Source organism: Rhincodon typus, chromosome 1, assembly GCF_021869965.1.
Source record: "Rhincodon typus isolate 14 chromosome 1, sRhiTyp1.1, whole genome shotgun sequence".
NCBI lineage: Eukaryota > Metazoa > Chordata > Chondrichthyes > Orectolobiformes > Rhincodontidae > Rhincodon > Rhincodon typus.
In genome coordinates this window covers 28350370-28367381 of record NC_063332.1, presented here as the reverse complement: position 1 = coordinate 28367381, position 17012 = coordinate 28350370, and the positions used below count along the sequence as shown (strand labels likewise).

At 41.7% G+C, this 17012-nt stretch overlaps 1 protein-coding gene across 4 annotated transcripts in view; it reads left to right on the top strand.

Moving 5' to 3' along the window:
• Positions 1–17012, top strand: part of LOC109914261 (zinc finger and BTB domain-containing protein 7C) — a 188672-nt gene that overhangs the window by 164739 nt on the left and 6921 nt on the right. For all 4 annotated transcript variants that reach the window (XM_048604251.1, XM_048604239.1, XM_048604246.1 and 1 more), the window contains one exon: positions 9396–10734. In XM_048604251.1, coding sequence (XP_048460208.1) covers positions 9404–10734 — 1331 coding nt within the window. In that variant the 5' untranslated portion in view covers positions 9396–9403. The remainder of the gene's footprint in view (positions 1–9395; positions 10735–17012) is intronic.

Genomic DNA, 17012 nt, shown 5'->3' with positions numbered 1-17012 from the left:
GACACGACCAATACTCACTCATCTCAATCCACATGGACAAGGAGAACTACGACTTCGGCTGGGACAACACCAAGTCCTGGGACAGGCTAGGCAGAGACAAGCACGAGAATTCCTGGAAGCATGGCACTCCACGAAGCAGGCTATTAATAAACACATTGAACTCGAAACCATATACATTCCACTACGGAGGAAACCCGGAAGTGAGGCAATCCATTGCAACGGACCCCAGAGTTTAAAAACCAGGCAGGAAAACACACCGACACTTCATCAGAGGCTGCACTGAGGATGTTACCAAGCACGGTAACGAAACGTCAGCGGAACAACAAACCAGCTTGGCGAGCCAACCAACCTCAACACCCACAACCCGAGCTACAGATCTACTCCAAAACCTTACAAACTTTATATTTCCAGATTTAAGAATTGAATTTAATTCCACCCAACTAATCAAAAATAAATTATTACATTAACATCTGAACCAAAATCCTTTTTAACACATAAATTGAAATTCAGAATTTTGCATCGCTTCAAAAGAATAAATGAAACTTGGTTAAATCTTCGAAGGCCAATCCTGGCTGCCTTTTTCAACTTTTGGCAGCCACCTATGCCAATTTTGAGAGAACATCACAGTTTCCTCCAGATGTACCTTCTTGTTACGTTGGCAAATGTACAAAAGTGTTGAATTCTGAGCTTATGTGTTCTCTCAGAATATTTGAAGTGAAGAGTTTGGCTCATATATGTTTAGGTAATAGAAGAGCAGAATATTCTTTAAGAAATATTAAATGTTGCACAGTGCCCTTTGCTAGTATGGCTGGATATTTTGGCATGCTTGTAAGATATTATGCCCAATTTTACAGCCACGTCTCCAACAGTAACATATTTCCAAATCATAAAACGCTTGGAATATTTTTCCTTCATGAATTTATAATTCTTAGCAACTTTGAAATCAATCTCTGAGAGCTGGTAGTCAGAATTTTAAAAAGTGTAGCTTCTTGATTGTCCCATTTAACTATTATCTCTAAAACTAGATGCTTACATTTCCCATAATTTTTAGTCACCATCCATAGTATCACAAAATGATATAGCAAAAAGGAGGCTATTCAGTTCCACTGCACCTGCATCAACTCTTTGAAAGACTTGTTACATATCTCTGCACTTTCCCTATATTCCAGCAAATTTTCCCCACCAAGTCCATGAGAAGTGCTAATGCATAGTCCTACTAGAGACCAGGCAGTGCTAGTCAAGTAGCTAAAGTTTCAGTGGGTGAGCATTTGGGGATAGTAACCATAACTCTGTAAGTTTCAAAGTCATTTTGGAAAAGCGTAAGGATAGTGCAAAAGTTGTGTTGAAATTGGGAGAAGGCCAATTTCAGTATCATTAGACAAGATCTGGCAAACATATACTGGGAACAGCTATTTGCAGGTAAGAGATAGTAGGAACTGCCGATGCTGGAGTCTGAGATAACAAGGTGTAGAGCTGGATGAACACAGGTCAGGCCAGGCAGCATCAGAGGAGCAGGAAAGCTGACATTTTGGGTCTGCACCCTTCTTCAGAAATGGGGGAGGGGAAGGGGACTCTGAAATAAATAGAGAGAGGGGGAGGTGATGATGGAAGGTGGATAAAGGAGCAGATAGGTGGAGAGAAGACGGACAAGTCAAGGAGGCAGGGATGAAGTCAGTAAGGGGAGTGTAGGTAGAGAGTTGGGATGGGGGTTGGTCATTTGGCAGGGAGGGGCGGGTGGCTGGGAGGGAAGCCAGGTCAAGGAGGTGAGGATGAGAGGGGTTGCTGGTCTTGGGATGAGGTCGGGGTTTGGGGAATTTTGAATCTAGTGAAGTCCACATTGAGACCATTGGGTTGTAGGCTTCCAAGGCAGAATATGAGATGCTGTTCCTGCAGCCTTTGGGTGGCATCGTTGTGGCACTGGAGGAGGCCTAGGATAGACATGTAGTCCAAGGAGTGGGAGGGGGAGTGGAAGTGGTTTGCGACTGGGAGGTGCAGTCGTTTGTCATGAACTGAGTGTAGGTGTTCCACAAAGCGGTCTCCAAGCCTCCGCTTGGTTTCCCTGATGTAGAGGAGGCCACATCGGGAACAGCGGATACAATGTACCATATTAGCAGATGTGCAGGTGAGCATCTGTTTGATGTGGAAGGTTTTCTTGGGGCCTGGAATGGGGGTGAGGGGGGAGGTGTAGGGGCAGGTGTAGCACTTCCTGCAGTTGCAGGGAAAAGTGCCAGAGGTGGTGGGGCTAGTTGGGGTGTGGAGCGGACAAGGGAGTCACTGAGAGAGCGGTCCCTCCGGAAGGCAGATAAGGGTTCTTTACTCAGTGAGTGTTCAGGGTGTGGAATGCATTGCCGGAGAGGGTAGTGGAGTCGGCCTCATTAGGGGCATTTAAGCGGCTATTAGATAGGCATATGGATGGTAGTATAAGGTAGGGGTGGAGATTAGATAGACCTTAGGATTAGGGTAAAATTTCGGCACAACATAGTGGGCCGAAGGGCCTGTATTGTGCTGCACTGTTCAATGTTCTATGGTCTAACGGTGGGGATGGAAAAATGTCCTTGGTAGTGGGGTCAGATTGCAGGTGGCGGAAGTGGCGGAGGATGATGCGTTGAATCCGGAGGTTGGTGGAGTGATACATGAGGATGAGGGGGATTCTGTTTTTGTTGTTATTGTGGGGAGGGGGTGTGAGGGATGAGTTGTGGGAAACGCGAGAGATGCGGTCGAGGATGTTTTCGACCACTGTGGAGGGGAAATTGCGGTCCTTGAAAAATGTGGACATCTGGGATGCCCGGGAGTGAAATGCCTCGTCTCAGGAGCAAATGCGACAGAGGTGAAGGAATTGGGAATAGGGGATGGCATTCTTGCAGGTAAGTCTACATTTGGGAAGTGGGAGTCTTTTAAAAGTAGCTGAGTGAAAGTTCAGGGCCAGTTTGCTCCCCTAAGAGTGAAGCGTAAGGCAATAAGTCCAGTGAAACCTGGATGTGAAGAGTTATCAGTGTTTCTCATCTATATTCACAGAGGCGAAAGACATTGTAGCCACTGATTTTACGTGAGATGATGAAGTTCTAGAGCATGTTAAGATTGATGAGGAATTAGATATTTTAGCGGGCATTAAGGTTCATAAATTCCCAGGGCCTGATGTGATGTATCCCAGGCTGCTATGAGAGGCAAGGGAGGAGATTGCTGGGGTCCTGAAAGAGATTTTTAATACCTCACTGGCCACAGGTGAAGTGCCAGATGACTGGAGGATATCTAATGTAGTTCCTTTGATCAGGAAGGGCAGCAGGGATAGGCCAGGTAGTTATAGACCAGTCAGTCTGAGGTCGATGGTAAGGAAATTATTGGAAAAATTTCTGAGGGACAGGATTAATCAACATTTGGAAAGGCTGGGACTGATCAGGGATAGTCAGCGCAGATTTGGTAGAGGGAGAGCCTACCTGACTAATGTATTTTAAGTTTTTTTGAAAAGGTGACTAAGTATATTTATGAGGGTAGTGCAGCAGATGTGGATATGTGGATTTCAATTTGGCGTTTGACAAGGTCACACATGGAAGGCTGGTCCAAAAGGTAACAGCCCGTGGGATCCAAGACAAGTTGGCTTGCAAAGGGTGAGGATTGTTTTGTGATTGGAAGCCTGTGATCTGGGGTGTACCACAGGGATCGGTGCTGGGACCCATGCTGTTTATTATGTACATTAATGACTTGGGTATGAACGTAGAAGGTACAATTGGTAAGTTAGCAGATGATACGAAAATTTAGGGTATTGTTGGTAATGAGGAGAATAAGCTCAGGTTTGATATTGATCAGAAATTAGGCAAAGCAATGGCAGATGGAATTTAATCCTGATAAGTACAAGGTGATGCATTTTGGGAGGTGTAATAAAGGAAGGATGTACCCAGTAAATGATAAATTTCTTGGGATTACTGAGGAACAAAGGGACCTTGGTGTACAATTTCATCGATCCCTGAAGGTATCAGCATAGGTAGACAGGGTGGTGAAGAAGGTATATGAGATGCTTGCCTTCGTTAGCCAGGGCATAAAATAAAGGAGCTCATACAATTTTTTAAAACATTGGTTAGGCCACAGATGGAATACTGTGTACACTTCTGGTCGCCACATTATATGAAGGATATGATTGCACTGGAGAGGGTGCAGAGGAGATTCACAGGATGTTGCTTGGGGTGAAAAGTCTCAGTTATGAGGAGAGACTGGAACGGCTGGGTTTGTTTTCCTTGGAGGAGAGAGGCTGAGGGGGGATCTGATTGAGGTATACAAAATTATGAGAAGCATAGACAGTGCAGATTGTGAGAACCTTTTCCAAATGGAAGACGTCTCTAAGACCAGAGGCCTTGAGTTTAAGGTGAGGATAAGTGGTTTAGAGGAGATCTGAGAAAAAATATTTTTACCCAGAAGGTGGTACAAATATGGAACATGCTGCCTGAGAGGGTGATTCATGCAGGTACTCTCGCAACATTTGAGAAGCATCTGGATGAGCACTTAAAATGCCAGGGCATAGTGGTAATAGACAGTGAAGGGAAATGGGATTAGTGCATTTCGGCAGTTGTTGGTTGGTATAGACCTGGTGAGTCGAAGGGCCTGTTTCTATGCCGTATGCCTCTATGAGAGAGAATTTATCCAATCCCATTTTGAAAGATGCAATTGAATCTGCTTCTCCTTTCCCCACAAGCAGTGCATTTTAGACCATACATTTATTGTGTAAATCGTCTTCCTTCATACTTCCTCTAGTTCCTGTGCAAATTCCATTAAATCTATATCCTCTCTCCTTCTGCCAAGAGAAAGTTTCACCTATATTAACTGTCAAAATTCTTCAGTACTTTGCAAACCTCAGTCAACTTTTCCTTAACTTTCTCTGGTCCAGACAGAACAGTCTCACCTTCTTTAATGTCTCCATGTCGTTGAAGTGTCAGCCCTAGAATTCCATGGTTCTATAATTCTCTTCAGCAACCTCTATAAGACCTTAATATTCATCCAAAGGTGTAGTGCCAAAACATTCCAGATGGGGCTGTAACTCGTGTTTAATAAAATTCAGCATAATTGCCTTCTTCTGTAGTCATATACAAAGATTTTTACAAGATTTTTAATATTCTTCTGCATTGTCCTGTGACCTTCAAAGTTTGTGTTCATACAAGCAGGCCCCTCTGTTTCTGCACCCCTTTTATCATTATACAGTTTGGTTTATCATGCCAGTTCTCATTCTTCCTACCAAACAGTACTTTTCGTATTCTCTGCATTAGGTTATATATGCGATGTGCCTATCAACTTCAACAATCTGCTGATGTTTTCTTAAAGTTTTGGCTGTGGTAAATTAGGAGCAGTGTCATAGGAACATAGAAAATAGGGGCAGGAATATGCCATTCAGCCCTTGAGCCTGCTCCACCACTCAATAGATCATGGCTGATCATCCTTCTCGTACCTGTTCCTGCTTTCTCCCCATACCCTTGATCTTTTTAGCCCCAAGAGCAATATTTAACTCCTTGAAAACATTCAATGTTTTGGTCTCAACTGCTTTCTGTATCAGAGAATTCCATGGGCTCACTACTCTCTAGATGAAGAAATTTCTTCTCATCTCAGTCCTAAGTGGCCAATTCATTTCCTTAGACTGTGACCCCTGGTTCTGGACTGTCACGTCATTTGGAACTTCCTTCCTGCATTTACTCTGTCTAGTTCTGTTCGAATTTTATAGGGTTCTATGATCTCTCTCCTCATTCTTCTAAACTTCAATGAATATAGTCCTAACCTTTCCAGTCTGTCTTCACACAGCAGTCCTGCCATTGCAGCAATCAATCTTATCATCTTTGAGTCAGAAGGTTGTGGGCTGAAGTTTCATGTCACGACATAAGCTGAAGGTTCAGATCTGACAGTCAAGTACAGTGGGAGGAAGTTCAGCATTGTTGGAGTATGAGCTGTTAAACTGAGATCCAATCTGCTTTCTCAGATGGATCTAAAACAGCCCAAGGTTCTACTTTGAAGAAGAGCAGAGAGGTAATTCCTACAGGCCAATAATTATTACTTAATCAAAGTTACAAAAGCATACTATCCTGTCATTACCATGTTGTTATTTGTAAAAGCCTGCTGATCACAAACTTTCTGCTGCATTTTCTACATTACTTTTGAAATGTAATCATTGTTGAATGTCGTTAACTTTAAAGTGCTTTGGGATATTTTGTGTTCATAAAAGTTGTTATATAAATACATATTTTTCTTTTTTACTATCTTTCTGATTGGCTTTTCTCATTCCAAGTTTTAGGTCAAAGAACACCACAGCACAGGAACGGGCCCTTCGGCACACCAAGACTGCGCCGGCACATAATACCTTTCTAAACTAAAAACCTTTTGCCTCCAAGTTGTCTGTATCTCTGGACTCCCTGCCAATATATAAATCTGACATATACCTCTTAAACATTCCTATTGTATCTGCCTCCTCCACCACCTCTGGCAGCATTCCAGGCACTTACTACCCTCTGTAATAAAAAAAACCTGCCTCTTGCATCTCCTTTAGACTTACCCACTTTTACCTTAAACCTAAGTCCCCTCATAATTGACATTTCTACCCTGGGAAAAGCAGTCCGACTATCCATTCTATCCATGCCTGTCATAATTTTGTAAACTTCTATCAGATCGCCCCTCATCCTTTGACGTTCAAGTAAAAACAAACCATGTTTGTCCAATCTCTCCTCATAACTAATACACACCAAACCAGAGAACATCCTAGTAAACCGTTTCTGTACCCTCTCCAAAGCCTCCACATCCTTCTGGTAATGTGATGACCAGAACGATACACAATATTCCAAATGTGGCCTAAATAAGGTGTATACAGCTGCAACATGTCTTGCTAATTTTATACTCTGTGCCCTGACCGATGGAAGCAAGCATGCCTAAAGCCTCCTTGACCACTTTATCCACTATGTTGCCACTTTCAGAGAACTGTGGACCTGTATGTTGACCCTACTAAGGGATCTGCCATTTACTCTATACTTTCTTCCTGCATAGATCTCCCAAAATACATTACCTCACATTTGTCCATATTAAACTCCATCTGCCATTTTTCCCCCGAAATCTATAGTCTACCAATATCCTGCTGTATCTTCCGGCAATCCTCCTCACTACCCGCAGCTCCCCCAATCTTTGGGTCATCCACAAGCTTTACTAATGAGACCACATACATTCTCCTCCAAATCATTTATATATGTTAAAAACAACAGGGGTCCCAGCAGTGATCCCTGTGGAACACCAATGGTCATAGACCTCCAACCTGAAAAACACCCTTCCGCTGCTGCTCACGGCCTCCTATGACTAAGTTAGCTCTGTATCCAACATACCAGCTCACATGTGACTTCACCGTTTATATCAGCCTGCCGTGAACAACCTTATCAAAGGCCTTGCTGAAGTCCATATAGACGACATCTATTGCTTTGCCCTCATTAATCATCTTTGTCATTTCCTTGAAAAACTTAATCAAAACACGACTTTCCCTGCACAAAGCCATGTTACCTATCACTAATAAATCCATATTTTTCCACATGTGAGAAAATGCCATCCCTAAGAATCTTCTCCAATAATTTTCCTACCACTGACCTAAGGCCCACCGGCCTATAATTTCCTTGTTATCCTTGTTGCCCTTTGTAAACAAAGTAACAAATTTGGCTGTTCTCCAGTCCTCTGGGACCTCTCCTGTAACTAAAATGGATACAAAGATTTTGTATAACACCCCAACAATTTCATCACCTGCCTCCCTCAGTACTCTGGGATAGATCCCATCAAGAATTGGGAACATGTCTACCTTAATGCTTTTCAAACACCTCTTCTTTTTTTATATTGACATGCCCTAGAATATCAACATACCCCTCCCAATACTCACCATCCACCATGAACTCCTGCTTTGTGAATACTCATGCAAAGTATTTGATAAGGACCTCACCCACTTCCTCTGGTTCCATGCATAAATTCACTCCTTTGTCCTTGAGTGGACCTATCCTTTCCCTAGCTACCCTCTTGTTTCTTATATACATTAAAATGCATTGGGATTTTCCTTAATCCTGTTTGCCAAAGATTCATGGCCCCTTTTAGCCCTGTTAATTTCTTGTTCGAGTTCTTTCCTGCTGTCTTTGCATTCTTCGAGGGTTCCATCTGTCTTCAGTTTTCGAAACTTTAAGTATGCCTCCTTTTTGACTGAGCCCTCAATTTCTCTTGTCATCCAATATTCCGAATCTTGCCATCAAAGTAATTGATTCCACTGGGGATTGAACCCAGGACCTTTTGTGCGTAAAGCAGATGTGATAACGTAAAGCAGATATGATAACCACTCCACCATGAAACCATTCATGTCATCTGCAAGTTTGAAATTTTGCAGTTAATACCTGACAAAATCATTACTATCTAAGATAACCCCAGTTTGAATATTGACCCCAGGAACCATTGCTGTATAACTCCCCACAACTGTGACAAAACATTAACCATTCCTCTCTGCTTTCCACCACTATCTAATTTCATATCCATGCTGTCTTTTAATCCCATGTGCTCCAATTTTTCAAACAAATCTATAATTTGATACTCTACCAAGCATGGTTTTCTGATATGAACTAATATTGTGATTGGGAGGCTGCTCCATTTTTTGCAGTACATCTGGCCAATCCTGAGCCTGTTTTCATCCCCAGTCCATAGTCACCATGAATGGTTATTTTCTTGGAAAGAGCAGGTATCCTCAGAACTACAGCTCCTAAAGCTCGTGTCATATTTGGGTCTGTTCATAGAATCATATAGTGCAGAAGAAGTTCTTCAACCTTCAAGTGTGTATCATCAAAGGCTAAACTCGTCCCACTTTCCAGCGCCAGGACCATAGTGTTGAATGTTATGATATTCCAAGTGCTCATCCAAGTACTTTTTAAAGGTGTGAGTTTACCTGCATCAAATACCTTCCCAGGCAGTGCGTTCCAGACTGCCACCAACCTTTGGGTGAAAAGCTTTTTCTTCAAATCCCCCTTAAACCTCCTGACTTTCACCTTAAAACTATGTCTTTTTGTTACTGTCCCTTTGACTAATGATAACAGCTGCTTTCTTGTCATTCTGTCCATGCCCCTCATAATCTTCTGCAAATTATACTAATTGATAGAGCTGTTAATTGTTAATAACTACATAATCGTTGTATCACATAACTATTACTATAGCAGAAGGCAAAATTGGATGGAACTTCGTCTGTTTTCAGGTGGAAATTCCTATGTTCTCATGAGGTATAATCTTGGAGTATGCTATCTGCAACAAAGTGATCCAGGGAGCAGGGAGGTTGTCATGTCATGTATGTGCATGTAAGTGTGTTTCGTTTGGTATCTGATTTTTAAAATATTAATCACTAATGAATTATTTTTGTTCTTATTCAACAGATATAAAGATGGCCAGTACGACTGATGGCCTCATTGGGATTCCATTTCCAGACCATAGCAATGAACTCCTTTGTAGTTTGAATGAACAGAGACGAGATGGTCTTCTCTGTGATCTTATCCTGGTAGTAAAGGATCAGGAATACAAGACCCATAGATCAATCCTTGCAGCATTTAGCAAGTATTTCAAGAATCTGTTCACCACAGACATTCTTGAAGAGCAACATAATGTTTATCAGATTGATTTTGTGACACCTGAGGCACTTTCTGCAATATTGGAGTTTGCCTATACATCAACTCTCACGATTAGCAGCTCAAATGTAAAGGATGTTTTAAGTGCAGCACAGCTGCTGGAGATCCAGTGTCTTATCCAAGTATGTGGTGATATCATGGAATCAAGTGGTAGGGTAAGTGTTGACAGAAGAGGTCCAGAAAAACAATGTATCCAAAATCCTCAAGAAGATCTGCTCGTGGAAAATTTCAGAGAATCCCCCCAACAAGGTCCTGATGAATTCCCTGAACATGGGCTTAAAGAATCTCATGAGAAAGATTGCAATGGATTCCCTGAACAAGGTCACAAAGAGAATCCCCAGCAAGATCTCAAAGAACCTCCCCAACAAGATCTTGAAGAAACTCTTCAAGACCGTATCAATGAATCAGAGGAAAATTTCCAAGAACGTCACCGCTGGAATAAGGAATATAATTTTCAGAACACTTTGACCAACAAGCTTATAGAAAAGCAATGCAGAGAGCTGCCTTGTGAATTCTTAAGCCAATTTACTGTTAATGATCCAGGTGGATGCTTGCGACCTGTACGTGATTTCTCCTTAGAGTCTCTGTTAAAAGAAGGACTATGTCCTAGAGGAGATTTGCTTAATGGAAGAACTTGTGTGTCTCCACTCAGACCAGGATTCTTTCCTCCCCACTGGAACGGCGGGTACAATAGATTTCCCCAGCTTGTGCAACACCAAGATGTGGACCAATTGCCTCTTAACCTAGTGGTGAAGAAGGAAAAGATCAAGGAGGAGGCCAAGGAGGATCTACCTTCAACCACAAGTCTTTGTGACTTTTTTAAAGGTATTATGCTGGAAAATGGCCATAATAACCTTGGAACATTAAAGGACTTTAATTCCTATCTGAATATATTAGGTCCTTCCTATTTGGCAGCAGTCTATCCAACGTGGCCTTTGGAATATGAGAAAAAGATGAGACCCAAGGCATCTCAGCAGTGCCCTATCTGCAATAAAGTAATCCAGGGAGCAGGGAAGTTGCCACGACATATGCGAACACATACAGGGGAGAAACCATATATGTGCAGTATATGTGAAGTCCGTTTCACCAGGTTAGCAGCAGTTAATTTTTGTAATTTTATATTCCTCTGTGTTGGTAAATGGTTATACAGTAATCTTAGTAAATCAGCACTGACTCAGCATCCAGCACCATATTTCATCTTTTGTGGGATTATCATGGTGTTTTATGGAGCTTGTGCACCAAGGTTAAATGTGATTTAGTTGTAGCTTAATTTTCTTAATGATGTGGTTAATGCTCACATATAACATTCCAGGAATGTAATCTGGCATATTCCTTTAATGTTAATACAGACAAACTTATTGCTGATTTGCAATTCAAGTTTTCCCTTCATGCAATCTGCACCTCTGCCTTGACTACCTCACCAAGCAGCTTCCTTGAGATCTGGCAATACTCCTCATCTGTAGATTGGGAAAAGGTGAAGTTGTTCATTTTGGAAAGAAGAGCAGTATTATTTAAATGGAGAAAAACTGCAGAAAGCTGCAACGCAAAGGGACTTGGGGGTACTTGTACATGAAACATAGGCACAGCAAGTAATCTGAAAGGCTAATGGAATTTTGGCCCTTAGTTCAAAGAAGTTGAAGTGTAAAAGTGGGTAAGTCTTGTTGCAATTGTACAAGGTACTGGTGAGACCAAGTCTGGAATACTGTGAGCAGTTTTGGCCCCCTTATTTAGGAAAGGTATTATTTCACTGCGGGCAGTTTGGGGATAGTTAACTAGGATGATTCCCCCATGCAGAGGGATTCTCCTACAAGCAAAGGCTGAGCAGGTTGGGACTCTACTCACTGGAGTTTACAAGAATGAGAGATGATCTCATTGAAATATACAGGATTTTTATGGAGTTACAGGCTAAATGCTGAGGTAAATGGGAGAGTCTAGAACCAGAGTGCGTAGTCTCCGAGTAAAGGGATGCCAATTTAAAACTGAGATAAGGAAGAATTTCGTCCCTCAGAAGGTTGAGAGTCTTATGAACTCCTTGCCACAGAGAGCTGTGGGGGCAGAGTCCTTGTGTATATTTAAGGCTGAGATAGATTTTTGATCAAAAACAAAGTTGCTAGAAAAGCTCAGCAGGCCTGGCAGCATCTGTGAAGGAAAAACCAGTTAACATTATGGGTCCAGTGACCCTTCCTCAGAACTCACTGGACGTGAAACATTAACTCTGTTTTTTCCTTCACAGATGCTGCCAGACCTGCTGAGCTTTTCCAGCAACTTTGATTTTGTTCCTGATTTACAGCATCCGCAGTTCTTTCGGTTTTTATATAGATTTTTGATCAGTTGGGGAATCAAGGATTACATGGAAAGGGCAGGAAAGTGGATGTGAGGAATTTTGGATCAGCCATCATCCTACTGAATGGTGGAGCAGGCTTGACTAGTTTGCCTAACTGATTCTTGGCACTAATGAGTAATCATAAGAGGAAAATTTGGACAGGTTTTGCCTGTATCTATTGAAGTTGAGAAGATTAAGAGGTGATCTTCTTGAAGCACTTTAGATCTTGAAGTGACTTCACAGGTTAATACTGAAAGGATGTTTTCCCTTGAGAGAGACGAGAACTCAAGAACACAGTTTAAAAATAAGGGGACCTCCAACTTATGATGGAGATGAGGAAAATCTTTTCCTCTGAAGGTCGTGAGCCTGTGGAAGTCTGACCCTCAGAGATTAGGTCATTGAATTTTTTTTACGGTAGAGATAGTTAGTTAAAAACCTAGTTAAGGAATCACAGGGTATCAGAGGTCATCAAGACAGTGAAGTTGAGACCACAATTAGATCAGCCATCATTTAATTGAATGGTGGTGAAGGCTTGAGGGACCAAATGGCTGAACAGTGCTCCTGGTTTGTGCGTTTGTATGTGTTATTACCATAATGAAGAGTGTTGTTTTCTTCACATTCAAACTCTGCAGTTGTTAATGGGGAATTTGAAGGATTTTAATTTGTTTCAGCCGGTATTATATGTTTCTTAACAAATATGGATTTCTGTATATCTTTATAAATAACACTAAACAAAAAAAAATGTTCTGAAGAAGGGTCACTGGACCAGAAATGTAAACTCTGTTTTCTCTCCACACATGCTGCCAAACCTGCTGAGTTTTTCCAGAAATTTCTGGTTTTGTTTCTAGATGAAGATTATCTCATTTTTCACTTGGAAACCCTGGAGTCTTCTGGACTCAATATTGAATTCAATAATTCTATGGCCTGAGCACCTTCTCCCATGTCCTTACCCCAACCCCTACACACCAGACCTTGTCATTTACATTTTCTGCTGCCACAACAATCCTATTATCAGCCGCTAATGATCTCCATTAGTAGCTACTCATTCTTCCAGGCTGACCTTTACCCACTTCTTTGTCTGCCCAAGGTAACAAGGTGTAGAGCTGGACGAACACAGCAGGCCAAGCAGCATCATAGGAGCAGGAAGGCTGACGTTTCGGGCCTAGACCCTTCATCAGAAATGGGGGAGGGGAAGGGGGTTCTGAAATAAATAGGGAGAGAGGGGGAGGCAGATAGAAGATGGATAGAGGAGAAGATAGGTGGAGAGGAAACGGACAGGTCAAAGAGGTGGGGATGGACCCAGTAAAGGTGAGTGTAGGTGGGGAGATAGGGAGGAGATAGGTCAGTCCAGGGAGGACGGACAGGTCAAGGGGGCGGGATGAGGTTAGTAGGTAGGAAATGGGGGTGCGGCTTGAGGTGGGAGGAGGGGATAGGTGGGAGGAAGAACAGGTTAGGGAGGCAGCGACGAGCTGGGCTGGTTTTGGGATGCGGTAGGGGGAGGGGAGATTTTGAAGCTTGTGAAATCCACATTGATACCATTGGGCTGCAGGGTTTCCAAGCGGAATATGAGGTGCTGTTCCTGCAATCTTCGGGTGCAATTGTTGTGGCACTGCAGGAGGCCCAGGATGGACATGTCATCTGAGGATTGGGAGGGGGAGTTGAAATGGTTCGCAACTGGGAGGTGCAGTTGTTTATTGCAAACCGAGCGTAGGTGTTCTGCCTTCCCCTCCCCCATTTCTGAAGAAGGGTCTAGGCCCGAAATGTCAGCCTTCCTGCTCCTATGATGCTGCTTGGCCTGCTGTGTTCATCCAGCTCTATACCTTGTTATCTCAGATTTTCCAGCATCTGCAGTTCCTACTATCTCTTTGTCTGCCCAACTGTTTTCCTTTCTCTCTGGGTTCCATCTCCGCATTTTGTTTCCTCCTTCCCTCTCCCTTCTCTAACTATTTTCTTAGCTATAATCAGTTCTGAAGAAGGTTCATTGGACCCAAAACTCGGCTTTCTGTTCAAGATGCTGCCAGACCTGCTGAGTTTTTTCAGCAATTTCTGTTTTTGTTTACAAGTAACACATTTTCTAAATTCAGTTTTGTAAAGTTAAATTTATTGAATTATTTCATATAATTGTTTATGAACATTTGCCTGGGAAGACAATAGGACATCCCTAAGACTTTTTTTTCAAATTACGAGTTACATAATTTTGATTTATTAAAATCAAATCTCAAAAGTTTGGCCATGTGTTCCTTGCATTTAAAATCTACATGGTTAACAATAAATTTTGCTCTATTGCATCCAAGATCTAAGGTATAATTCGTTATTCAAGCGATATAACAAAAGGTCTGTTGTATCAATTGAAGTTGAGCTGAATTTAGAAAATATATATTTTTTAAATTTTCATTTTGCTTTGTTACTACTGAGAGATGCTTCAGTTTACGTTAAATAATTTACTTTTATTATCCATATTGAATTATTATCATTCACTGTTTATGGGTGGGTGACACACATGACTCTACTCAGATTAAAAGGTTTGAGGAAATATAAATAGATGCCATTGTGTGTTACTACACAACAAAATCTCAGTTAAATACATTGAAGCAATTGTGTGGGAGTGCTGGAGAAAGCCTGTTGCATTGACTTGCAGAACTGTTCTTTTATCTGGGTATGCAGTACAGCTGACATATTTCTGCTTTAAATCAAAAATCTCAAGGGTTGCATCCTCAGCCTAATGCACACCATCAATATTATAAACAACCACAGAATAATTAACATATATAACTAAAAAGCTTACTTTTGATTTTATTAAAACACAACAAAAACACAACAGCAACAAAAAATATGTTATTTTTGAAGGAACCTCCTTCAGTGGGGAGTTTATGCAGCAAGGTTTGAATGAGTAATTGATCGATTAGTTTTTCTTTGAACTGCAGCATCGTGCAATACTGTGTTGGGAATTTATTATGACAAACAAAACGTGGCCTAGCCTATCCACAAGTTCAATATTTTCCTGGTGAAAATAACACTTAGAACAAAATTAATACCCATGCTTCTGTATCTGAGTGTTTATCATTAAACTACCAGATCACGTGATGACACATTCTACCTATCAGCCATGTTCAAATGACACATTTTGATCCACAATATAACTGGGATCAAACAATCTAATATTAAAATATCAAACAAATCCTCCCAATTTCTGGTTGCTAAAATCTGCAGGGATTTCATTGTTTATGAACATACAAACAAGGAGAAGGAGTAGAATAATGAGCCCCTCAGGCCTGCTGTGCCATTTAATAAGGTCATGGCTAATCTGATTGTAACTTCAAATCTATATTCTCGCCTAACTATGATAACCTTTTCACCCCCTTGCTAGCGTGAATTTATCTATCTCACCTTAAAAATATTCAAAGACTCTGGTGAAATCTTATTGGGATCTGAGTGATGCAGTGAGCTGTGTGGCAGATTCGGGTGATCAGCCCATCTCAGGAGCAACTTTTATACCATTGTTTCATTTTTAATTTAAACTTATCATTATAAGCCATCTATTATGCTTTTCACAAGCAGCCTAGTAAGATTCCCTCTGTACTGCGACGAGATTCCTGTTAACAGGAATTAATGCTTGTTTAAACACCTTGTTAACAGTACAACTCACCTTATTAACATTCAGCTTCCCTTCTGCACTGCTGATTCTGGGAGAGAAACGAGTCCCACGTTGACACCACACCATCTACAAGAACTTCCAGGACTCTGTCCACAGAGCACCGGTTTTCTCCTGTCTGTTGTGTCCAGGGCTAATGTCCAGAACTGTGCAGAGCAGCTGTGGACTGACCGCACTTGTCTGGGTGCACAAGGTGTTTTTAAAGGTGGCATAGGTACAAGGGTTGCTGGTGAATTCTGCCATTTCTGCCAAGTGGCGAATTATTCTGGGAATAGTGCATGTTAAGAGGGTAGTAGTTGGACAGTAGAGATGCCATAGGGACTTGAGATGTAATTAAAGAGGCAAGTTTGATAAAACGAGCGGGAGAACTCGCTGGGCCTTGTGGTGACGCACCGTCTGAAAACTCAACCTAAGTTGGACTTAACCAAAAAATGTAAGGAACAGAAAAAACTACTTCCACTGTCTTTTCAGAAAGTGATTTCAAAAGACTCAGCCCTTTGTGAGAAAAAATTGCCTCGTTTCTATTTGAAATGGGTAACACCCAAGTTTTAAACAGTGACGCCTTGTTCTAGATTCTCCTAAAAGAGGAAATACCCTCTCCATATCTACCCACGCAAGACCTTACATGTTTCAGCCAAGTCACCTCTTACTCTTCTGAACTGCAGTGGATACAAGTGTAGCCTGTTGGACTTTTCCTCAAAAGACATCTGACCATTCCAGGTAATAGTCTGACGAACCTTGTCTGAACTGCCTCCAACCCATTTGTATTCTTGCTACCATACGCTGTACTCCAGATGTCGTTTCATAGTGCCCTGTATATCTGAAGCATAACCTGTCTACTTTTGTATTCAAATCACCTCTCAATAAATGAAAACATTCTATTAGCTTTGCTAAATATTGGTGTACCTCCACATTTGCCTTGTGCGATTCCTGCACCTGGACATGCAAATCCCTCATGCGGCGCTCTGCAGTCTCTCACAGTATAGATATAATGCTTCTTTTTATTCTTTCTGCCAAAATGGACAATTTCACAATTTCCCTTTTTGTGCTCAATTTGTCAGATCTTTGCCCACTCACTCAATCTAACTTCATCTTTTTGTAGCTTCCTTATCTCCTCTTCACAATATATTTTTCTACCTTTGTGTCATCAGCAACTTTTGCAACCAAATCTTCATCCCTTCATTGAAATCATTTATTTAAATTGTAAGCAGTTGAAGTCCCATCACTGACCTTGTGGCACACCACTTGTTACATCCTGCCAACATGACAAAGATAGTAGGAACTGCCGATGCTGGAGAATCTGAGATAACAAGGTGTAGAGCTGGATGAACACAGCAGGCCAAGCAGCATCAGAGGAGCAGAAAAGCTGATGTTTCGGGTCGAGACCCTTCTT